The sequence below is a fragment of the Callionymus lyra genome, chromosome 17, assembly GCF_982586985.1.
Source record: "Callionymus lyra chromosome 17, fCalLyr1.hap1.1, whole genome shotgun sequence".
NCBI lineage: Eukaryota > Metazoa > Chordata > Actinopteri > Syngnathiformes > Callionymidae > Callionymus > Callionymus lyra.
This window is the reverse complement of record NC_141834.1, coordinates 15,796,483-15,821,520: the sequence shown is the minus strand read 5'-3', so window position 1 is coordinate 15,821,520 and position 25,038 is coordinate 15,796,483. Positions and strand designations below refer to the sequence as shown.

Below are 25,038 nucleotides of genomic sequence, written 5' to 3'. Positions count from 1 at the left end.
TTGTTTTGTCACTCAACTATAACGGATGTATATTGTGTAATGTACCTGTATATTTTGACTTAAAGTCTGATTTTCTTTCATTCTTATTTGTTTCTATAATCAAACAACAACACACACAGAAAAAAAACAGTGAATAGAATTAAAAAATACACAAAATTGTTCAATTGTATTTCTGGCCTATTGTTCTTTAGCTGCTGTAAATGTGGAATTTCCTGTCGTGGGACTAAGAAAAGGAAATCTTACCCCTTGTTTCATCTCAGGGTCAAGGGTGAAAAAACAAATGTGTTTGAGGTATCCCTTGTGTTGTATCTCAAAGGGCTTAATGAATCAATATTCATCCTGTTATTATTTAGCAATTGATGATGTGTGTTTGTTCACATTTACCAAATATTTCCAAGAGTTTTCTCTTCTTGAAAACCTCCGTGTGATTCTTGTCTTATATTAAATATGTTCCTTATCTTAAAACTCTCGCGTCTTTATGGATCAACGACGTGAACATTTGAGGGTCCCACGCCCTGTCTGCTCGGTCACGGGGGGAGGAGGAGGAGGTGATGGAGAAGAAAAAGAAGCGTCACTGAAAGAGAGAGAGAGAAAGAGAGGGAGGAGAGAGAAAGAGGGGAGGGTCTGATTGCGCGCTCCCGTGCGCGTCCACCTTCTTGTCTTGCCATCCGGTCCAAGCCCTGCTCCGTCCGCTGACTCAGTGCCTTCTAGCAGCATCACGTCTCACCTGGACGGAGAACCGAACCATCCGCGGAGAAACTCGCAGCATCAGCAGCCGCAGCCATGAACACAGCGAGCGGTGAGTGAAGCCACGGGTGGGTGAGGAGGAGGAGGAGGAGGAGGAGGAGGATGAAGATGAAGGGTCTGTGCGGCATCACCTGCTGGTCTCATCACTTCTTAAAATAACGATTCATCGATTGGTTAGATTGTCAAATAGAAGTAGTTTTAATTTGGATGTTTTAATCCGAGAGTCGAGATGATGGATCAGACATTTTTTCCATCGTCACCATCGTAAATAATGTTGTTGTTTTTTTTAAAAATCAGGATTGATCGCATCAGTAATGTTTTTAAACCGATTTAAAGAGAGTAAAAAAGGCTCCTGAATGGTTCCTTTACAGCCCACCTGCGGGTTTTTTTCCTGGCTCCAGCATGCAGCATAATGCAGACGGACCCCGCCCAAGATGCTTCAGCTGCCCGCAGCAGCAGGAGCGGGCGCGGCCCCCCCTTCGGTCTCCTGCACCCACAAGAAAAATAACCTTTCGTTTTTTAAAAACCACGATTCAAAAACGATCTTTTAAATAATCATTCTAGTGAGAGTTTTAAAAATCGTCTCTGATGTCTGTTGTTTTCATCATGGAACCCTCATGAAATATACATCACTGTGAGGCTCGATTAAAGCTTCTTTTTCTATCCATTCTCGGTGTGAATCTGACCTCAGATGGATAAAGGCCTGCGTCAGCCTCCTTACCGTCTGATGGACAGGATCCACGGTAGCAGAATTTACGATGCACTCGACTATTGGCGGTGATATTATCAAGGGGTTTTGAGGTACCAATGTGGTTCTTGGGGGGGAGTCGGGTTGGTGTCTTGCAGCAGGTGAGGAGGCTGGACTGGCCTTTGCAGCAGAAGGCGACACAATCTGCCGTGTTTGAACAAGAGAATGAACCGACGTGAAGCCTGAAGCTAAATTAAACGTGTTTTCGTTTAGATCTCACAACTCAGAACTTACTGGATTTTACCAGAATATGATTCTCCTAAACACCTGATTCATTTTATCAAGATGTAACTCAATACAGAATCGATTGTAGGGCCGAGCAGCAGAAAAAACACTTATTATTACACCTTTGTTTTCGTCTCAGCTGATACCGGATCAATAACAAAATGTCTGATCAGTAAATAATTAAAGAGCGAAGCACTTAAGGGGCCGTTCGCTGCTATGAGAGTTTAACTGAAGACAAACGACATGTAAGGAGACAATATTGATTATATTTATGATTAAATCATGTTTAAAGATGTTAAACATATGTTCAGTGAAGAGGTTGATGCTTTTATAGATTCAAGTTGTTCAAAAATAACTAGAATTTATTTTATATTGTTCATTTAGTATATATTGTTAATGTTTTTGCAGAGTCATAGAACACTTTTAATTCTACTTAAAGATGGTATTTTAGATGGTACTTTCATAATATTATTATATGTGTTGGGTATAATCAGAGAGATTCAAAAACATTGTATTATATATATATATATACATAATATTAGTTAATATAGTTTTTTTTAGGTTTAAATACTGTCTGAGTTTCTGAGAGAGTTTATAAAAAACCTCTTAACGCATGTTTTTAACTTGTGTAAGTGTTTAATTTACAAATGAGTTTAATTGAAGTGTAGATGCGGCCTGTTACCAGTAGATGTTGCTCTTTGTCTGAGACCATGGTTCCCACAACCCAACCCTCCTGACTCACATGTTTCAAATGTTGTCCTCTTCAAGATGAAATAAGTCCCTCATCATGACCATGTTTTGAAGTTATTACTTTAGAAAGTTCTCCCCCGTCTGAAATCTGGGCGAACGAGAGGTTACGAGAGCGAAGTCCATTATGACGATATAATGGCTTGACTCCTCCTCCAGCCAGATGCAATCACGCCCCGCTTTGTTTATACAACGAGTCCCTCTGAGGTGGAGAGTTCTGGGATTGATGATGCGCGGTGACAGACCTTGATGTTTGACCAATCACAGCAGAGTGGGTGTGGTTATGGTAAACACGATTTCATCTCCAGATAAACAGTGTTTTAATTAGGCGGAGCTTAAGATCATTTTCTAATGTAAGTATTTCAATGAAAAGAGGTTTTTGTACAAACAAACACTCTGATGATACAATATAGTCCAAAGATTCTATTTAAGACACACTTAAATCAACACAATAGTTGACCTTTAATCCACAATAGAAAAATACAGGGTGTGGCTGGTGCTCCATCTCCTGGGAGGCTTTGTCAGCCATGATTTAAAATGCTATGACCTCTGACCTCCACCGACAGGATGTCACCTTGTTCAACAAAACAATCTTTTTTTTCTGAATAATGACTTTAAACACAGAAGCTCCTGTTTAATTCCATGTACAAATAAGAAGGATTTATTGTCATGTTAATTCAATATTTGCGTGATTGTATGATGTTTGTAAATGTTTTGCTCATGGTTGAGAATTAGAAAAATTAAATAAATAATGAAATTAAAATAAAATGAATATGATAAATGAGTGATAAAATACAAAATAGTATAAAAATGTTGTTGGTTTTTTGGTTTTAATAAAACAACTACAAAAAAAAGATTATATCAGAATGATTTTCATTATAGTTATTTAAACCTATTGCTTAATTTACTATAAATATTCAAGCAAAAATCAATTCAACATTATCTGTTCCACATTGGAATCACGTCCAGGCAGTTAAGGTGATCAGCGGCACATATTGATCCCGAATCAATACTTGTCAGTGACACGATCCTGATTCAAATGATTCTTTAAAAACAAGATGATGAACGTGATAAATAAACTGAGGTGTTTTGAGGTCAGAGAAATACAATTTAGAGCTATTTTGGACGAATCAATTTGGGTTTTCTGAGTTTGTTTCAGGCACTCTGGCGTCGTCCCACATCAACTTAAAGAGATTTGAGTGATAATCTGAGTGTTTTGAATGTTGTGTTGACAGCGTACAAAGAGAAGATGAAGGAGCTGTCGGTCATCTCCCTCATCTGCTCCTGCTTCTACCCGGAGACGCGCAACAAGCTGGCGCACGAGTTCGAAGGTACGATCCCGGCTCAGCTCATCGATTTCCCATCATGCACCTCCCCCCGCAGCCGTTTAGTTCTAACGCGTGCGTTAGTCATGGCTCGTCGACGGCGTGCTGTGGGTCGTACATGTGAGGAATGACTTGAGGTGGTTTTCTTTCATGTCCAGACATGGAGGTGAAGCCCATCAACAAGCGAGCCTCAGGCCAGGCCTTCGAGGTCATCCTGAAGCCTCAGTCCCCGACGTCTGACGTCGCCCACAATCTCAACTCGCCCCCCAAGAGAGACATCTCGCTGGACGACATCGAGAAGAAGCTGGAGGCTGCTGAGGAACGAAGAAAGGTAGGATTTTAACTGTTACTTCCAAATACAAATATATATTTAACACTTATATTCACACTTATTTAATATAACAACATTACCTTAAACAAATACATTATTATATTCTCATATTTTAAGTGAACAACATATTATTTTACCATAACATTTTTGCTTTATTTATATTCCTATCTATCTATTATATTCTTTTATTTAACTACTTTTCTCACATTTCTTCCCAGAGCATATAGAGAATATTATTTGATTTATTTGAAAAATGATATACCTTAAAAAGATACATTTTCAGTCTGAAGTCTCATTCTGTCCAGAATCACTGAAGCCACATTTGCACAATAACACATACCTACTGTTTACAACTACACTAAAAATGTACAAAAAATGGAATTCATACATGGAAAGTTTTTAGAAATGAAGAAGTATCTTTCTGATCGTCAATATTTTCTTATTACTCAAAAATTGTACGCTAATGCTAACTGTGGTGTACAGTCTAGCAAAGTATTAACGTCAATTTAAGCCATTTGTTTACTTTAGTTTAGAATTTCATCCCCTCTTTTTGTTGTTCTTCAAGTACAGTAAGCTGGACCTGGACAAAGTGTGGCCTGGGGGGTCACATTCAGCCCTTTTGGTTTTATGTGGCCCTCATTAGGATAATGATAATTTAGATTTTTTTATTTTGTAATTATTTCTATTATACATTACTAGTCTCTTAATATGATGATAGGGTTTTTGTTAGGACTTTAGTTCTCAGTTTTTGTTATTTCTGTGAAACTTAAAAAAGAAGAACATTTAAAAAGAAATTGGATAAAAAAGTTATTTTCAAAGTTAATTGCTCACCACTGCCTAATCTTTATTGTTATCCTTACATTTTTCCTGAAAATGTATCTTTATTCTTCACAACCGCTCACCAATAAATGAAGAATCATATACAGTATATAAAAAAAAAGAAGTTATTTTAAGTTCACCTTGGAATTCTGGGTGAAGGAGAATAACAGCTAAATATTTTAATATTTAACTATAAATCACATAGACTCAACTACTTTATTTTATTTATTATTTTTTGAAACATATCACAATTTTTCTCATTACTTTACTTAGATGTTTATCTTACAAGAATACAATTATCTTTTTAGTTGAATCTCATTTTTTTTCACTACTTTCTCAACAACAATTTAATAATTCTCATGATTTTTTTTAATAACCATCTGATATTTTAAATTAAAGTCGACATTTCCATAATGGTCGCATCGTGTGACACCTTCAGCTCCAGGAGTCCCAGGTCCTGCGAGCCCTGCAGGAGAAGAGGGAGCACGAGAGGGAGGTCCTGCTCAAGGCCATGGAGGAGAACAGCAACTTCAGCAAGATGGCCGAGGAGAAGCTGCAGATGAAGATGGACCAGATCAAGGAGAACCGCGAGGCCCTGATGGCGGCCATGATAGAGCGTCTCCAGGAGAAGGTTAGGGGGCGCGGCCACAGGGTCAAAGGTCGACACATTGATCCCCGTCGGTGATAATAACGAATGTTGTTTCCAGGAGAGACACGCAGCGGTGGTGCGCCGGAACAAGGAGCAGAGGGAATAGCCGGGAAAGCATGAACGACGCACAAAGTCCTGACTTTCATCCATCTTTGTCACGCCATCTAACCCCCCCCCCCCCTCCTGACCCCCCACCCCCTCAACCCCTCAACCCTCTTATACCCTCAGACGCCCGACCTTGGAGGACCCAACGCTCACAACACACCACAAACTATCCGTACTACACAAACTCATCACGAGTGATTCATTAAAGGGGAAATGCAAGAACATGTTTCTTTATTCTCTCTCTCTCTATCTATTCTCTCTATCTATCTATCTATCTATCTATCCGTAACACACCTTTTAATTTGCCGGGATTAACATTTCATTTCTCCAATAACCCTGTGTCGTTTCTCGTAGAACTGCATCTGTTGCCGAAGATTGTCAATATGGCGTCTTCTCGAAGAATGATTGTTGGTGTATCTGGACAAGAGTCGCCGCTTGTATATTTAAAAAACACACACGTGCTTAGAACGTGTTTTTTTTCCCGTGACCCAGAATGTCTTGAACGCTTTTTACACACTCGCGGGTTTACCACATATGCAGACGACATCATGTCATTTCTTTATGCGCCTCACTGGTGCAGTTCAGTGTCATAGACAGTAGGGTGTGCTGTTGCTTCAACTTTTCATATCGATCTCACTGCTAGGCGTGTGTGTGTGTGTGTGTGTCTGTGTGAAGCATCACTCACTCTCTCTCTCTCGAGGGATTTGGAAAGAGAATAGATGTTTTCCATTAACCGGTCTCTTTTGAATATTCAACACCAATGATCTCTGCCTCCGTCCTCGGCTGTGTTTCCTCTCTTCATATATTTCTCTGTGAAAGCTTTGCTGAATAAAAGGTTTGGGGTTCTGTGGACATGTGCTTTTTATCTTGAGACAACTTGTTTCCAAAATCTTTTTTTTTTTCCCTTAAGTTGTGATTTATTTCAGAATTACTTTTAATCTGTTTTGAAGGCTTAGATTAAACAACAAAAATTATAGTAACGCAGTTAAAAAAACATCAACATTTCATATATTCATTTTCATTTTTATTATTTTTTATCATTTATTCCGTTTGACAAAAGTAAGTAACGGCATATAACGAAGCTAAAATAAATCTGGCGGAACAATCTAAAAAAAAAAGACAGAAACACAAACGTCGATGTTTCACTCTTATAAAGTTTCATTTAACTATGCGACCACAAATTATTATTAACTTCAGTCATATGTACAACTTGAAGTACTTTTCCATTAGCTTATTTGTTTGCTAGTCAAATCAAACAGCATCCATTAGTAAATGATTGTTACTCGCAGTTAAAAAAGGCCTAAAAAGGAATAAAATCTCAGGAGTAAAAGCGCCGCAGACTTAACCACTAGTGACATTGGCTTGGTAGCGCTCCATGTTTTGATACTGTCTAGCATGTCTAAAGCAATGTTGGATTAACATTAACAGCAAATGTTTTCACCCTATATTCAACTAAAAGTTGAATTTACTTCAGCAATTTCATTGTATGCTGTATTTCTTTTAAGTCAAGTGCTACCTTTGTTTACTAGTTACTGAGCTAAGCATTAGCTACAGCGCTAAGAAGCTACACAAGTCAATGACTTGATAGATAGATATATGGATGGATGGATGGATGGATGGATGGATGGATGGATGGATGGATGGGTGGGTGGGTGGGTGGATGGATGGATGGATGGATGGATGGATGGATGGATGGATGGATGGGTGGGTGGGTGGATGGATGGATGGATGGATGGGTGGGTGGGTGGATGGATGGATGGATGGATGGATGGATGGATGGATGGATGGATGGGTGGGTGGGTGGGTGGATGGATGGATGGATGGATGGATGGATGGATGGATGGATGGATGGATGGATGGATGGATGGATGGGTGGGTGGGTGGGTGGGTGGATGGATGGATGGATGGATGGATGGATGGATGGATGGATGGGTGGGTGGGTGGATGGATGGATGGATGGATGGATGGATGGATGGATGGATGGATGGATGGATGGATGGATGGATGGATGGATGGATGGATGGATGGATGGATGGATAGATAGATAGATAGATAGATAGATAGATAGATAGATAGATAGATAGATAGATAGATAGATAGATAGATAGATAGATAGATAGATAGATAGATAGATAGATAGATAGATAGATAGATAGATAGATAGATAGATAGATAGATAGATAGATAGATAGATAGATAGATAGATAGATAGATAGATAGATAGATAGATAGATAGATGTTTACTTGTATTTATTTATTAATACGATATACAGGCACTTTTTTACCCAAACAGTGTTTGTTTGTATTCAACCTAAATATCATAAAAATGACAAAATTGAAGGAAAAAAAGTCCTAAAACAAAAACCCTCTAGTCATATCTAGAGACTAGTAATGAAAATTTGGAGAATTTGTTTACGGAAGATTTTACAGACAAGGAGACATATTTTACTGAGGCCTATTAAAATACTTTAACAATTTTGTTCTTTATTTTATTTTATTTTTTTACTGAGCATGACCCGACTCCTTTACCTGTTTCTAACTCTGCTGTAGCACTTTGAGGTCATGTATGATGAAAAGTGAAATATAAATCAAATGAATTATTATTATTATTCCATTTAAATAGAACTCAAGAGTCCAGACTGTAATAGTCTTTAATATCTGATGTAAAGTGTTTGTGAGTCAAATGATTATTCATTACTATTTATTATTTACTATCAACTGTTCTTGGAGAAGACTTGGTGTAGTGAGTTGATTTGAACACTAGAGGGAAGTATCTGTCTTTTTTAAAAGCCAATAACTGTTTCATGCGACACAAGGTCAAAAGTTTACAGGAGAATTATCGAGTGTATGGTCGTGATATTTCAAAGGGACATTCATAGAGAGATCAGGAGTCCCACCGGTCTTATTTTTAGCGTATTTAAGTCATGTAAAGCTGTCGATAATGGCCTGTATTAAACAGACATCGTTTATTGAGATGACTCACTTAAGATGGAAGGTCAGTCTCAGGCACATTCAGTCCCACCATTCATTCCCTTTGCTTCCATATATATTTTTAATCATGTACGTGTAGCTGAAACACTTTTCTTGAATCTAAAAAGAAGTATCACTTGGCAGCGCCGAGTGATTTATCAGTCCACATGTCTGTTTACAAGAATCACTTTTGACCCTTTTTCCTGCAATGTCCTCATCCTGTTCACACTATTGTCTCCGCCGCAGACCAACCCAGGCTGGTGAGGTCAGGCCAACATTGTAAAGGATTTCCTCTGGCTCTTAATGATTTCCTGGGTATTCAGCGGGGAAACAATGCTCTTGGATTCAGTTACTCACCTGGCAGACTGTAAGGAGTTTTCACCAGTCAATAAACAAGATAACGTTGCTTTATTAGCCCGAATAGAATCAGGATAGTAAAGATGTGGCCGAAAATAAATGGTCTTTGCTGTAAAAATAAGGAGTTTTTGGTCGATTTATACACATAAAATTCAATTTATTGGTACAAAAATATCTCAAATGGATACAGACACGTTTTGTCAGTTACTTGCTGTGCATGTTCTACGCTTATTAATCTCAACGTGTGCCACGTTGAGCGTGTAAAAGTTAAATACATCTGTGATTGCCCCAAAAAAAAATCCGGTCTACACTCAACAAAAAAAAGGGTAGGACCTCAAAAAAAGAACTAGCCCCCAGAAGGATCTTGGAGCTGGTAACAGTGCATGTTATTTCATCATCTGAAGCTTCTTCAGGAGACGCATCTGTCAGCTACATCCGCCTTGTGACGTCGTAAAAAAAAAAAAAATCAGTTTCTCCACCTGTGGCTCGGGGAAGGACAGCTCAGCTGTCGCCTTCAGTCCAGTTGTCGGCTTCAGAAAGCCCCGATCTCTGTGCCCCAAGGCCTGTAGGGCTTTGAGGCGGCGGAGGAGGGGCTGGCGGCGCTGAGGGCCGCCGGGGTCACCAGGGGGAAGGCGCCGAACGACAGGGGGAAGGCGGACAACGTGGCGAGGGACGAGAGCACGGGCGGCGACAGCTTGGACGCCGGGACAGGTAGGCCGAGGGGTAACGAGCCGTTGGGGGGCACCCTGAGTGAATCCGTGAGCCGGGGGGCGTCCGTGGAGGAGGGCGACGTGGAGGGCGAGGAGGAGGGCGGCCTGCTGCCGCCGCCACCGCCCCTCGACGCAGGTGTCCTGCCCTGAGGGTGCCCCAGGAGCAGGGGGGGGTGGCCGAGATGCGCGGCCCCATAGGCGGACCCCCAGGCCAAGTGCTCCAGTCCGCTCTGCACCTCCCGCTGGGTGGCGTAGTTGCTCAGGTGGGACACCAGGCGGAGGCGCAGGGGGTCCGCGCTGTCACGACCCTCCACGATGCTCAGGAAGCGAGCCGTCTCGGCGAGACACTCCCTGAAGCCTAAACTGCGGTAATCCTTCGCCAGGGCGTGAGCTTCGAAGTAACCTGCTGAGGAAGACAGTCTGTTAGCAAAGTGTTATAACAGAGCAAAAACACTTTATTATAATGAACATTCTATTGATTATTAATGTCAATAGAACACACTCTAGTGTCTTTTATTCTTAATAAATGACATCTGAAGTAACACAAGCTTGTGACACTAGTTTCAGTCAAAGTTACTTCAAAATAAACCTGTAAAGTAGTGAATATTTGTATATGTTACATACCTTTCCCACCAGATGCATGGAGCATCTTCAGATGATCGACGGTCATTTGCAAAATCTCTGCTTTCTCCAACTTGGCTGATCCCTGCCAAAAAAAAAAAAAATTTGATTAAATGTTTGTTTTTTTTGGACACTTATTCAAATCTCCAACAAATACCTGTTTCTCAAAAGCACTTGGAACAAGTCGTCTCAACTCTGACAAACTGTTGTTAATACGATCTCGTCTTCTTTTCTCGATTATCTATAAGAAGAAAAAACAATAAAGTCAGTTATAAAAATAACAAATAAATCATCTTTAAAAATAAAAAAAGTCATCTTCTCACCCCTCTGCGTCTCTTCCTGGCTTGAACCTGGGTAGTTGTCGAAGGTGACATCGAGCCATGAGAATCCAGTTGACTGTCAAAATAAATCATCTATAAATACGTGCTTCATAAACCAAAATAAATATCATATAAATAAAGATCTGAAATAAACAAAACTGACCCATTTTCGTCGCCACTGTCCTTCTCCACCTCGATGTTGTCGTCCAGGTCGCTCTCGGACGAGCTGTAGTTGTGACTTCTCTTCATGTTGCTCCTCAAAGTTTGTGACCCAAAATCTCTCCAGAACCTTCAAAGTCCAGAACCTTCAAAGTCCAGAACTGCGCTCAGACTGAACGACACGGAGGCGCTTCCCACGTTATTTACCCAGCGGAGGGCGGGACTTCGCAGAACCTTCCACCAATCGAAAGCGAGAAGGCGCTTGATTGACGTTTCCACGATGAAAACAAGTTGAACGAGCGTTTATGAACTCGACGTCAAGAAACTGGTAAATAAAGTAGATAAAACATTTTTAAATGAACATCAATCGACAGGTTTGTAACGAATACTTTCATTTTTAATTGGGAATCGAGTTGTTGTTGTTTGCTGAGACATGTGTTTTAAGCTAACAACAAATAGCTTGTTAGCTAAAGCTATGCTAACACATCTTGATAGACTTTAACATTATTTTTAATTTTTTTTAATGGAAACTGTATGATTTGTATTAACTGCTCAGATCAACATATACCCATTTGCTCTAAATCATCTTTTTTTTGCCAAAACTAAAGCCACACAAATGTGTTATTAAACCATGTTTTTTTATTTTATTAAATAACATTATTAATCATTTAAACGTGTTTGCACTTGAATCCCCACCTTGGCTGTACTTGGCTGTTTGATACTGTGTTCAAAACATTCATTTAATTTAATCATTGTCATTTTCTAAAGGTCTCCAACATGTTTTGACGAAACCCATCATTGAAAAGGTATGTGTGTACAATATTATTATTTTAATCCATCAGTATAACCAGTATTATCAGGCAGGTCCTGTAAAGAGGATTCCAGTGATATAGGTATGATGTTCCTGTGATAAATTTGAAGAAAATTATGGTTTATTAACACCGGTTAAAATGAACTAACTTTCTTAGTACTAAGTCAATAGGATTCAATATTTTAGGTGACCTTTTTTTATTATTAAACTTTAATAATGGCATAACTTGTTTAATATCTGCCCCATTCTAAAAAGCTTGTGATAATTGGAAAGCACAGAAAAAGAGGTTTTGTTATTTAATAATGATGGTTAATCATGATCAATTAATTAACGGTAAATTAGAAAATTGCATAGGAAAAGGCAATTGAATTCCTATTTATTGAACAAACACGCCATAGGTTGTTTAAATATGCAATAATGGAAACATAAAGAAGAGAAATGTTGTATTTTTTATTGACTAAATCCATGAGATTAGCACAGAAAGTGATGGAACATTTCAGTAAACACGGCGGGTCGGACTCTACCAGGCAGTCGGCGGGTCCAAAAAATAATATTATCGGGATTCCAATAAACCTCTTGCCTGACTTAGATGTTTTGCAAGGGAGTTTTGAAGAGTGAAAACTTGTTAAATGTTGTCAGAGATTTGTGGCGCGTCTTCTTGTTCCAATCCGAAAATGTTGATATTCTTCATTAACTAAGACATGTGTTCTGCGTCATCTGGATGGTTGTATAGTGGTGAAAACAAAGGGAACACAGTTGAACCGGGAATACAGCCGTACGGTTGCTATTATTCGATCAAACGTTCACCACCATGACGAAGAAAAAAACAATGGATGGACATCATACTTAATATTAGTCTTGTTACGATCATTAAAAGTTCCTTTCATGTACTAATAGGCAGCATCAAGTCACTAAAATTAACATAATATTAAATTAAAAAGAGAGTAGTTGAGAATTTGATTCATGTTTAACCAATTATTGCACAGAAAAAAGTAACCACAAGTTTCTCTTTTGTTTGTAACGAGAAAATATATCTTCACACATGAAGGATTTTTCTGGGCGCCTACTCCGAATATTTTACATTTTAATTCAATTTGAAGTCCTGAGAAGGCAAGAAACTGCAGATTTATAGATGAAAATAGTTTCTCTGTGTGGCCCCGAGACTCTTGGACGCGAGTGAAAAAAACGAGATGAAGCTTTGTCGCCCGCTGGACTCATGGCCTTCAATAGCTTCCCTGCTGCGCTGCCACTCTGTGTGCGACGGGACACATCCGAATGGGAGCGTTCTCCTTCCTCTTTGGTGTTGTGGAGGACACACGGCCTATTAGTAGAGTGTGTTGTTCATTGTCTGCTGTCAGCTGTGTGGTTCCACAACAGCACCGATCAGCCGGGAGGCCCAACATTAGTCAGTGAGCGTTGCCAGGCTCTCCTAGGAAACTGCAAACAGGTCAACCGCCTGGTGCAGCGACAACTTCCCAGGGAATCATTCATCCACAGAACAGTGAACACGGCCGCACCACTGAGAACGATTTATGTCAGAGCCACGTATGAAAGGGAGGTTACACTGTCCTTTTTTTCCTCTTTAATGCTTGTTGATACATCCATAAACCAATAAAATGTTATATCTTTTTTTTATATCTAATTAGTTGTACAAGTGAACACAAAGAGAAAATGTACTGAAACATATTTATTGTCCGTTTTTCCTTTAATCATGAGCAACAAGATCAAAGTAATTCAAGTATTTATTATGAATCTCAATCCTTAATTGTATTATTAACTATATATCTGGATCAGTAGTGGGTAATTACATTTCCTCAGGGGCAACATTTTATACAGTGACGGTGGTGAGTAAGTAAGTTAGTAATCGAGTCAAAAATAATGGAGCGAAAGCCTCAATATATAGGAACACAACACAAACTTAACCAAAGTTACAAAAACAAATCAAATCAAATCAAGATAGATAGGCAAAATTATTATTTTACCATTTTATAATATAATATATATATATATAATTAATTTTTTTTTTTTTAAAGTTATAAAGTAAAATGACCTTTTCAAATGTTTGTTTTTTTTAAATATTCACTGAAATATTTTTATAGAAAAATAAATACTAACAAAAATGTCCCAAAAAGCCATATATATTAGGGGTTATGATGAATAATAAAAATAAGCACAAAAACATTGTTACTTTTTACATTTACTTTTCTAGTTTCTCCTTTAACCTCATGATGGCCACATAAAAACAGTCACAGGACCGCATTTGGCCCCTGGGCTGCACTTTGCCCATGCCCATGTCAACGTTTATTTGGAATATTTGACATATTTATAAACCTCTTATTTTCCTCCTCCCATGCCATCATTATTAGTATTAGTATAGTTTTGTTTGCGAGTATCTTTAAACCTACATTGGTAGTTCATTTTGTCATTTTTGTCACTCATTGACGTATATATTTGGTGTAACTCCTAGTAAAAAGTGTAATTTCTTTTAAAAATGAATCAAAAATTGAATTTTAATCATAAATGGCTCAGCTTTTCACAACATTAATCATCAGCAATGATTTCTTTATTATGGATCTTTTAAATGTTGACTGTAAAATTGAAGTTCAGACCAGGATGTATAAGAAAATGGAGTCCGAGGACTTTTCTGTGGACATGACAGCAGGATAAGTCCTGCACTGACGCGTCTGCTAACACCATCAGCCCCCTGCTGACCCGCTCACTACCTTGTCGAGCAGCAGCTGTCTGAGCGCTCCGTCCGTCAGGTCAGTTGTTAACGTGGTGCAGTGGGATCCTCGACAAGTGTGGACGAGAGCTTGATTCCGGGGAGCAACTGCAGGCCGACATGCTGTTCCCTGAATGTCAGAGGGGTCTCGGTGGTGACAGATACAATGTGCAAGCTTCTGTCACACCGTCCCCGCAACCCCCGGCTCACCCCTGTCAGCACACACTTTCACTGGAAACTACCTTCACTGATTTCATCCATTTCCCCCGGCCAGACTCCCACAGCGTCCATTTATTGTCGCTTACACGTGAATAATGCGGTGCTGAAAAACATCCCGGCACTGCAGAGTTCTGTTTAATGTTTCTCACAGACCCACAGTTTCTATAGAGCAGATTGTGAAGCAGAATTATTTCACTTATAAAGCTGCTACTTAGATCATTTAAGAGCTTTTACCTTGTTAAAAGAAATATCTTATCTCATGTCACACCAATGTTGAAGATGAAATTATGCTATTTTATTGTTTTGTCTATTGTTTAGCCCATAAAATATAAAAATAAATATAAAATAATCACTAGAGCTTCACTGCCTGATCTAACTTTGCAGGTTTACATTTACACTTAAGATGAAATAACCTTACAGATCTTTAACAGCGTCTCTAAAACAACAAGATACACCTTTGTTGCTCTGACATAAGCGTATAAACACGTGTCATCATCATATAGTTAAATGATGGTCCAGAACACACATACAACCGTCCGTACAATAATACTATTTTTAACGATTATTTAATTAAAAGTTTGGCCATCATGAGCTCTGAACCTGAACACTAGTTGTTTTATTTGTACTTATTTTCATTATTCATTACTCATTGAGGTGTAAAGACAACTTACTTACTGATCTCCTTCAATTTTTTGTCTTAATTTTTATAATATTACTTATTATTTTAAGGCTCTTTTTCTTTGTCCCTTGTCTCTTGACGACCCACAGCAAACACTGACAGTATATATAACATTATTAGTAAATTCAAATCCCCACATTTGGTGCGATTGCCAAAAGTTTGTGTTATAAAAGTAAGATGTTCGGCATTGCTTTGTTCCGTTTCTTGCACACGGTACTGCACACAGCAAAGCTACGATACTTATGGTGCCTTCAAAACAGTGAACTCCCATGATGCCTTTCTACACATCGCTCTATTTAGTGACCGCCTATTCGGCACCGCAATAATGTATTTAAATTCTACGTTTCTGTTGTAAGTAAGTAATTTTTATTTGTATAGCGCTTTTCCAGACCAGGGTCACAAAGCGCTTAAACAATCAAAGCAATATTCAATAAAGTATACATTTTAAAGATCAAGATAAAACTGAAAACACAACAGGACCCCTGTCCCTGATTGATTGGCTGGGCGGCAAAGCAGCACAGTTACGGAGTAGGTTTGTTGAGACAGATGACACCTCATGTTCAATGTTGAGTTTGTTAGTTTAAATGAATGTTGCTAATTAAAGTACGTGAAAAATGAATGGGTCGCTACTTTGCCGATTTCGGTGAATTTTTCACAATGTAACGCCCACTGTGTCTGTGTTTAAAGATGCTACATTGCATGGATTAGAGAGAACCTACAAAGTTTTCCCTTGAAGCGAAAAGTCACATGCTTTAAAGAGCCTAGTTTTCTCCTAAAAGGGTTTCGTTAAAAAAAATCCGAACCCTTTTTCTTCACCGTCACGTCGTCAGCGTAAGACGAGCGGTTAACTTTAACTGCATCCTCATGAACTTTCCTTGACTTCCAAGGGCTTAAGTGAATCGGCGGGCGATGACAATCTCCGTATTGTGGTGGAGAACAGGCCGCTTCATGTGGTCTCCATTATATGCCGACACAGAACACTCTCTTCACACCTGACTCCCAAGGTCCTTCCGACATCTCCGCCGCCATTCTCTCAGCCCATTAAACCTAATTAGGATTTTTCTCACCGAAGCCTTGGCGTTTCACCTTCGGCCATCATAACATTTTCTCAGCCTTGACTCCCTTTCATCACGGGGGGGGGGGAAAAACGTCCCTTTAAACGTGTCTTTGGATTATAACCCAATTAAGCGACGTGCCAGCGCTGCTTGTTGACCAGCACCTATTTTCGAAAGCGGCTAATCCGGAGCCAGTGCCAGGAAGCTAAGAGGTATAGGCGAGTATTTGTTTGAAACTGGCGTGTGCCCAGCTGCCTTCCTCCGTCTCCCCTCAGGTTTCCCCTGGTGACTCTTTGTGCGCGAGAGTGTGTCCGCATGTGTTTATGTGTGTGTGTGTGTCCGCGAGTGTGTTTAGGAGGTGCTGTTTCCCACAGCCCCGATCTAATTCCGTGGTAACTCAATCTCCGTGTGAGCACTTCCCGGCGAGTGTTCTCCCACCCGTCCGCGGCCCTCTCTGACTGGCTGGCCGAGTGGCTGAGTGTGTCTGACGGTGGCCCGCCTCGGTCCCATTGGACACCCCACCCCGTCCCCCCCTCCACCCCCCCTTTCCATTCTGCCCATCAGGATTGATTTACTATGTCAACCGCTGTGGCTTGTCTACAGCAGCGGCGCTCGCAGCCGTGCCTGCATCCTGTGTGCACACCATCCTGACATCTTATACCTGTCACTCAGCGACAGCCCGTGCGCGCCCTAATTTTAGTTTTCCTATGATAAATTATGCACGGCAGATAAAATGCCACCCGTGTCGGTTGTAAATACTTTGTCCCGGTAAGGGAAGCGTCGCACAGACGGCTTCCATACAACAATGTTATCCTATGGTCCACAGCTTCCTGGCTTGCCCCCCTCTGGTTCCAGCAGCACCCATGCAGGCGCTATATTGGGCAGGGACCACACCGGGCCTGAGACCCATTCCTTCTCACCGACCATAACACTCACACACCCCCCCCCCCCCTCGCCACCCCCTCGCTCTCATTCTCTGCTTTCCTGCCTTTGTTGGCATCCATTCTCTGTGTGTTTTGTGATAGGTAAGACCAGAGAGGATGTGTTCACTTCCTCATTTCTTTGTTCGGCTCGAGGCTCTTTCGAAAAAAAAATCTCTTTCTCCTCTGAGGACGGCCTCTCGTGCTGAGAAGCTGGCATCGCAGATTTCATAACAGGATCGCCGAGAGTCACTAGAAATGAAGCACATTTGTTGACGTGCGTCCAGCACAAATATTGAGCTGAATTAAGGAATACAAAGAACATGTCTTTTTGTTTTATCATAGTTACTGATGGCAACTTAGGTATAGAATCATTATAACTATGGAATTATAATAAATAAACACCACAAAAAGTTGTTATTATTCTATTATTGGTACATCATAGACCAAGGATGGGCATTTAAGTTTGCTCAGGTGCCACATAATATACAGTGTAAAGTTAGTAAACTACTGCCTATACTGTCTGTACTTTTCTTTAATATCAGTTTTTACTGTTATTGAAAGTCTCTGTATAGTTGTTGACATCCATCATCTCTGTACGTAACATAAACACTGGCATATTTATAATTAATCCACATGAGAATTAATTTACAGACCACATAAAAGTACTACCTTAAGTAAGCGACAAGTGTAGACTCAAGAATATTGTTTCCATTCCTTTAAAAAAATACAGTTTCTTCTGTTTCTAATTCATTTATTTAGTTAATTTATTTGTATTTGTTTTCCACAAGTTTTATTTGCACTCACACATTTTTGTCCATTCGATGAATTTTTTCCATTTTTGGTGTTTTTAGGCCAAAGTAAATCATTTTATTTATATAAACTTAAATCAATTTAGAATAGTTTTGATCTAGTTTATATATATATATATTTTAAGTTGTTTTATGTTATATTTTGTTTCATCTTTATCTTTAACAAATCCAGTTTCCAGTGTATCTGGAAAAATAAAGTTAGGATCTCAATCATTTTGGGAAAGACGCTCCTTTTTAAGATTCTCATGATTTTCTTTGGAGCTGTTCTACTATGAGGGGGTCGACCTATGGTCTGGTGAAGAGTCCTTCAGGCCTGGGACTTCTTACAAAAGAGCTTGACGGGCTAACTGGTGGAGAGGAAAGTCTGGGCCTCTTTGTTTAGGCTGCTGCCCCCTGTACCCATCCTTGGCCCGCCATGTTATATTACGTGGCCCAACGGCCCAATCAAAAGAAGATTATTTTTACGTTGATATGGTTACCTTTAAGATGCCAGTGTTTAAGATAACATAAGGATTTATAACAATTATACAATAATAGTAAGAGTCTGATAATGATATTGTCAACTGAATTGAACAACAACAGAATAAACAACACTTTGTCAAAATGTTCCATCTATACACCATCTTTTCAGTGCATTTATTAAAACTGCAACTACAACATCATTCAAAGCAAGGATGTATTTACTTTGAATTAATTTATACATTTGTTTCTGTACTGTTACACTCTTCATCATGAGGGATCATGAGTGCTCTTCACTGGAGGGCAATCTTTTATATTCCATGCGGCTGCTGACTTGTTGACCTCCAGGTTTGACACGCTTGACCTTGAATGAAACCTTGAAAGCAGAATTAACAAAGCACAATAGTGTAGTGATAAGAGAATATAACTGATATTTCCGTGACACCTCATACATATGTATTCTTTCTGGCTGATGTAAAAAACAGAGATATTTACTCTGTACACCACATGTGTCAAAAGGCTTGGCCAGTATCTACGATAAGAGGAATTTGATATGTTTTTTGTAGAAAAATAAGCGTAGATTAACCCGTTGAGGATGAAAAGATAATATCTCAATCAGACTTATACTTACTATTATAATTTAGTGAGAATTCTGTGTCATTGAGTTTGAAAACCGTAATGTAAACAGACTTTTTGTTCTGCTCTGTCTAAACATTAGTGACACACATACAAGTGTATAACACGTGATGAGAGAATTAATGGCATAAATAGAAAGAGAAAAAAAAATCAAAAGTTTCAACTGTACATGTTGTTTAAAAAAACCCACATGCGTGACCAACAGCGGCCAAATGTTCTGTTTTCTCTCCTACAATGGAGCACACTCCATCAGGGGCCCCTGACAAGTTCATGAGGTTTACCACTTTGCTTCCTCTTACCAGTTAACTTATGCAGGTTCACAATAGAGCGAAGGCAGATCACAAGACCCGTTCCCAAATAAGCGCGACGGTAGACGGCATGTGATGTCCACACTGAGAAAGGGGGACTACGTTTAAGGCCACACATTGTGTTGCCACAGGAAAAACATTGTTTGCATATCAATGGAGCGTGTGTGTGTGTGTGTGTATTCCTGTGTGTGTGTGTGTTTGTTAAAAAAAATGTATCTCATGCTCAAACAAAAGTAAATGATTATGACATTTAAGAAAAAAAAAGATTATTGGAATCTCACGGAGACTAATATTTACATTCAAGACACCACAAATAAATGATACGTCACAAGTTGATCTAAAAAAAAAAATGATTGTGTCTTTGCGGCCGGCTGGTTTCCCAGTGGATTCTCAGTGCCAGCTGTCTGCACTGCAGTGTAGCACTGCTTTCCCAAGCTCAGACCTGTGGGAAAATCTGTTGTGGCCAGTAATTGATTCCGCCCTGCCAGCCCCATTACTCTCCACTGCAGTCAAACTGCCAGTGATCTGCAGAAAGCCTGTTAGCACAACCCCTCCGCCGCGGTCCCCCTCGCTCTCACACTAACCTGCGTCGGAATCCCACCCAGTCCTACTTTTTTTTTCAAAACCGCTGTTATTCCTACCTGTCGCGATTCATCACGCTTTCATCTGATCCACGTGCTCCGCGGGACTGAAGCTTAACTTAACTCGTCATGTGATCACAATAGTTATGACCGTAAAAAAGAAGTATTTTTTTTATAAGTTCATGAATTTTATAAAAAATTAACTTCTTTACATGTGTATTAAGTCAAGTCAAGTTATTTTATTGTCAAATATGCATGTATTAAGACATACAGCATAATTGTGGTCCTCTCTGACCCACGATGCAAAAGACAACAAACACTTAAAACAATTAAAGACTTAACAATTAAAGACTTAAACAGACATTAATTAAGCGCATATAAGCCACTTATTAACCATCATAAAATACTAACTCACACCTTGTTCATTGTGACTATATAATACCCTTAATAGCATAATATTAAAGTGTTCACTCTGAATTCCACCTTTATTATTATTAACAGTAAAGTAAAACAGTAAGTTATTTAAGATTAAATTAGTTTAAAACTAACCTTTCTATGTTTACCTAAGTACCCTGAGAGAAGTAATTCACTATTAACAATATTGTTTCTTTTTAAGGAAAAAAATTAACAAAAATATGGTATTAATATCATTCTTATTACTTTTAAAAGTATCTCTGTGTTTGTCTGCTTTCAAACACTCACCCCTCGCTTCCTTTTCTTCAATATTTTCACTGTAATTGGAAGATTTTGTATAATGATGAACATGATTGTTTCGCTTTTCCAGTTGAGTTTTTACAAAATTCCTGTTTTGATGGTAAAGATGTTTCTTATTCTGATAAGGAAATCTGATATAAAGGAAAAATAATCCACTTTGATTTGAAACAAGCATCTGGTGGGACGCACGAAGCATCTTGGCGCTCCAGATTTGGCCCCCCGAGCCAAGTGTTTGACTCAAATTTCCTAAATCGTGAGTGCGTGTGACTCGGTCTATATCTATATATAACCCTCTGAGGGTTTTGAACCACCGACAACTCTCGTGTGTCAGGGATAAGCAGCGTAAAGTGAGCAGAAGGTCCAGGTTTATCACTGAATTATCACTTTTGTAAGGTCCTGAAAGATACTGAGAGAAGAAATGGAGACTTTTTTGACACTGTGAGAACAAAAGAAGGGTCAAGAGTGTCGATGATGGTCTTGAGGAGGCAGGATCAGTTGAAGTGCACGGCTAAAATCCTCCAAAAGTAGTCTACAAGACTACAGCAGAAGGTTCCATGAAGCCCTGTCATCTTGTTTTAGGCAGATATAAATGTGAAAAAAACCTTGAGTGATTTATATTGTTGTTGAATTTGACCTATTTATTCACTTTCTGGTTGATTAACATCGCAGACGGGACATTATTTAAGAGTAAATAAATGTGTGTGAAGCAAACATCAAAGGATTATTTCTCTAACGTCTTGTGAGCGGCGCAAAGGTCAAAGAGCAAAGAGGAAAATACCCTTTTTTTTTTTACAGTGAAAAGTTCACAGAGTTCATGGAAAGATCCACGTTGAATCAAGAACAATCGTCTTTGAGTTGATGTCGAGTCTCTTAAGATCAAAAGAGGATCAGATACTGCTGCTGCTCTGGATGATGATAATGTGTTGGTTCTTGCAAGAGTAGCTCTGGGGCAAAGTGTGGCCATTATTCATCTGAGCGTCATGACGACAGAAATGGTTATTAAGATACTAAGAACTCCTTCTAGGAATGAATAACAGTTTTAAGACGACTCGAAGCCATTTCAATTGATATGAAACTTTTCAACCATTTTCCTTTTTTGCTTTTATTTTAAAAATAAATATTATATGAATTTAAAAAATAAATATTTATTTTAAAAAACCTGCTAATTTGATTATTTTATAACAATATTGACTTTTTAAATTTGTTTACATTTTTTATGAAAAAATATTTCTTATATTTAACACATTTTAATCTGATTTTATTTTATCCACTATTTTGATCATGATTCATTTTCTAAAATGTGTCATCTTTTTACATATGGATCCATTCATTTATAATATATAAAATATTAATTATGTTAGTATTTCCACTCATTGTATTGTCATTTTTACCCAAATTGAACCAACTTCCTAATCCATGTTACAATAATAAAGTATTTAGCTACAAGAAAACCCAAACATCTGCGTTATTTATTATATAATACTTAATTTTCAATATATATAATGTATAATAATAATATAATATAATTAAATGACGGACACTAGTGCTACTTCCTGGTCAACTTTACAATCTTTATACTACAGAAATATAAAGACATATGTGATTGTTTTTAGTAAATCTTCCCTCAGAAATTGAATAACATGAACCATATAATAATATATATAAAATAAGATAAAAGCAGCTTCTGACTTTTATTTAAAAACAACCCTTAACATGTTTAACGTAATCAATAAATCATTTGGAGGTTGGATTTCGTAGTAGTATGAGGGGTTTCCGGGGGCGACAGGTTCCTCATGTGAGTCGACAGCAGAGGTCAAAGATCACTTGTCAGTTTACTTAAAAACACAAATGATCTTCTGGCGTTTCTCTGAAAGACGATAAATGTGGTCACGGTGAAAGACCTCACGCCACCAAGACCCCCTGCACGCCACGACCCCCCCGACCCTCAAAAACATGCTGTGATATTATCATGAAATATTAAGTGCAGTCATCTGTCTGGATGGGGGAGTCGCCACTCGCCCTCTAACACTTGCCACATGTCCAAATAAAGACCACCCCCCCCCCACCCCACCCACCACCCCACCACCTCCAATTAATCACCAATTACGGGGGTTTTGCTCTGTGCCTTCGCATCTGTGTTTTCTAGTCTGGGCTCAGCAGGTGGGTGGAGGGAGCGGGGATCCCCTCCGTTTGAAGGGGGTCATTAAGCTCGGAGGCGCACAGTCCCGGGGACACATGACGACCATCGACAATTGTCTTCCGTGACAAGACCGTCCCTCTGTAAGTGTCCACGTTCAGGACAAGAGGGTTTCACGACTTGGACTCTTTATATAAGCGGCTCTTTTCCCATGTTGCCCGAGGTCACGGGGGCGGCTCGGCGAGGACTGTGGCGGTCTGTTGTTCGCACAAGAATCGCGTCCGTGGGGAGATCTGACGGCGTAAAAAAAAGGGAAGAGGAGACGAGCCCAGCGAGCGTCGGTTTTAGCTCCTGGTCGAACCCTCCGCCCACCGCCCTCTGCACCCGACGGTGTGACCCACGGCGACTTCTTTCTGGAGCTTCTCTCAGGATTGACAGAACAAGCTGCGTCTCTGTTAGAGCCAGTTAACCCCCCCCCCCTCGCTCGCTCGCCCGTCTCTCTCTCATCCTCTCTCTTTCTGTCTCACACACTCTCATGTCTTTACAGGCCTGCCATCGGTGAGCTGCGAACCAGGAGCCCGGGGCACCAGGGAGTGTGTGGGATGAAGGGATGAGAGAGAAGATCAAAGCAGGAAGCATGAAAAAGCTGAAAGCACACAAGCATGAGGCACCTCGGTGACCCACACACACACACACACACACACACACTCACACACGAGTGGAGAGGGCACATTGCTCAGGTCGTGTGAGTTTCTCAACAGATGGATGAACTCACTGTGAAACTCTTGCGACGCCCTCTGCTGGTGGCTCGGTGCAGTGGTGAACATACAGTATAAAGCATGTGAGAAACAAATCGATTCATTCGAATATTGCTATAGTTTTTTTCACGGTACTGTATCAATATCCAACAGCAGTGTATAGATATTAAAAAATATATATATGTATGAATATATCTTAATATTCTTTCCTCTTTTTTGGCTTATTTGTTCTCTCATATTTTTTATCCTCATTCTTTAATGGTTTATATTTAAATAAAGAGTGTATAAAATTCAATATATTTATTTATATTTATTGACAATTTACAATTAAACCTCAGGACGCTAGATGGCAGCAATCGTCACATCTTAACCGGCAATGACTGAGGACGAGACGATACAGTTGACTACAGCAGCGGATGTTAATACATATTTTGGTTTGAAAACAAATGAAAACAGTTACGACTTCGTCAAGAGTCATGTGGTCTGTAGATCCTGCAACACCAGAGTCAAGTACTCGACAATACTACACATATATACTTGTTACTACAGTATCACAATATATTGCAATTTATAGTATATAGTATTGTTGCCCCTGTTGTCGTCTTGCCAATAAGTCTTGTCTAGTCTAGTGAACATGCATTTGAGTATAGATTTGATCACCAATATTAGTGCAAATGTTTTACACGACTTCAAAAAGCCACTTTCATCTTGGCCTCTAACTCTTGGCCGCACATCAAACCAGAGGCTTGTGTAACAACGTAGACGTGTGTCGCCAACATATGGTGTCGCCTCGCTTTAGATCAAACACAAACTAAATTCCCACATAATTATCAATTCTTAAATGAAAATATTTCATTGTATTTTGCAGCAATTGATACTCGGAATGTTAGTGTTTTGTTTTACAGACTTTGAAGTATTAATGTGGAGCTTTTAGGAAAACTAATCATAGTTTGTCATGTTTCAAATACAACAAATACAATTGTTTTTTTTCTGATAAAGAAACGCAAAAATTACTCACAAATCAAGAAACAATGATTTATTTGTAATTACATTTTTAATGTAACTAATATTTAATCATACATAATAAACGTGTTAGTGAGCTGAAACATTTCCAAACAGTCTATTTTTTTTGTAAACTATTTAGGGCCACCATTCATTATATTGATGGGGCCCTTGTGAGGTCTTAGTGTTTCTGTCAACTAACAATTCAATTTTGTATTTATTATTGTATTAACTCGAACTTTATTCACATCTTTGGTCTTTTTTGTTAAATATTAATTGACCTTTTAAATACTTTCAGTGAATATTGTGATCATATTTTAAAATAAAAAACATAAATATCAAGTTATTTTATATAATTTTAAAGGTTTATACATACTTTTTGTATATATGTG

General features: G+C 39.1%; 2 protein-coding genes and 1 long non-coding RNA gene across 4 annotated transcripts; 2 read left to right on the top strand and 1 right to left on the bottom strand.

Annotated features, from left to right (window-relative positions):
* Window positions 1–633: 633 nt before the first annotated feature.
* On the top strand, window positions 634–6,548 carry stmn2a (stathmin 2a). Its single transcript, XM_087778810.1, has 5 exons — window positions 634–799; window positions 3,703–3,798; window positions 3,951–4,123; window positions 5,382–5,573; window positions 5,650–6,548. Exons 1-5 carry the CDS (start codon window positions 784–786, stop codon window positions 5,695–5,697), a joined length of 525 nt encoding a protein of 174 aa, XP_087634936.1. The 5' UTR covers window positions 634–783; the 3' UTR covers window positions 5,698–6,548.
* Window positions 6,549–9,195: 2,647 nt separating this feature from the next.
* On the bottom strand, window positions 9,196–10,987 carry LOC148062779 (hairy/enhancer-of-split related with YRPW motif protein 1-like). Of its 2 annotated transcripts, none has more exons than XM_087812651.1 (5): window positions 10,838–10,987; window positions 10,678–10,750; window positions 10,512–10,595; window positions 10,358–10,439; window positions 9,196–10,139 (listed from the first exon to the last, which is right to left on the bottom strand). In XM_087812651.1, the coding sequence occupies exons 1-5, from the start codon at window positions 10,921–10,923 to the stop codon at window positions 9,556–9,558; spliced, it is 909 nt and encodes a 302-aa protein (XP_087668777.1). In that variant the 5' UTR covers window positions 10,924–10,987; the 3' UTR covers window positions 9,196–9,555. The 2 variants fall into 2 exon arrangements, with proteins under 2 accessions (XP_087668777.1, XP_087668779.1); XM_087812653.1 differs by having other exon boundaries at window positions 9,196–10,136.
* A 125-nt stretch (window positions 10,988–11,112) lies between these two features.
* LOC148062778 (uncharacterized) lies at window positions 11,113–24,109 on the top strand. The gene is made up of 4 exons (XR_015713611.1): window positions 11,113–11,207; window positions 11,602–11,639; window positions 23,434–23,727; window positions 23,983–24,109. It is a non-coding gene; the product is annotated as an uncharacterized LOC148062778 (long non-coding RNA).
* The last annotated feature ends 929 nt before the right edge of the window (window positions 24,110–25,038 follow it).

Excerpts from the sequence above, each read along its gene's own strand:
- stmn2a (XM_087778810.1), top strand. Across the intron at positions 3,799-3,950 it reads GCTGGCGCACGAGTTCGAAG|ACATGGAGGTGAAGCCCATC; the intron begins GTACGATCCCGG and ends TTTCATGTCCAG. Across the intron at positions 5,574-5,649 it reads TAGAGCGTCTCCAGGAGAAG|GAGAGACACGCAGCGGTGGT; the intron begins GTTAGGGGGCGC and ends TGTTGTTTCCAG.
- LOC148062779 (XM_087812651.1), bottom strand. The coding sequence starts at position 10,923 with ATGAAGAGAAGTCACAACTACAGCTCGTCCGAGAGCGACCTGGACGAC. Across the intron at positions 10,751-10,837 it reads GACAGTGGCGACGAAAATGG|TCAACTGGATTCTCATGGCT; the intron begins GTCAGTTTTGTT and ends TTATTTTGACAG. Across the intron at positions 10,596-10,677 it reads CCAGGAAGAGACGCAGAGGG|ATAATCGAGAAAAGAAGACG; the intron begins GTGAGAAGATGA and ends TTCTTCTTATAG.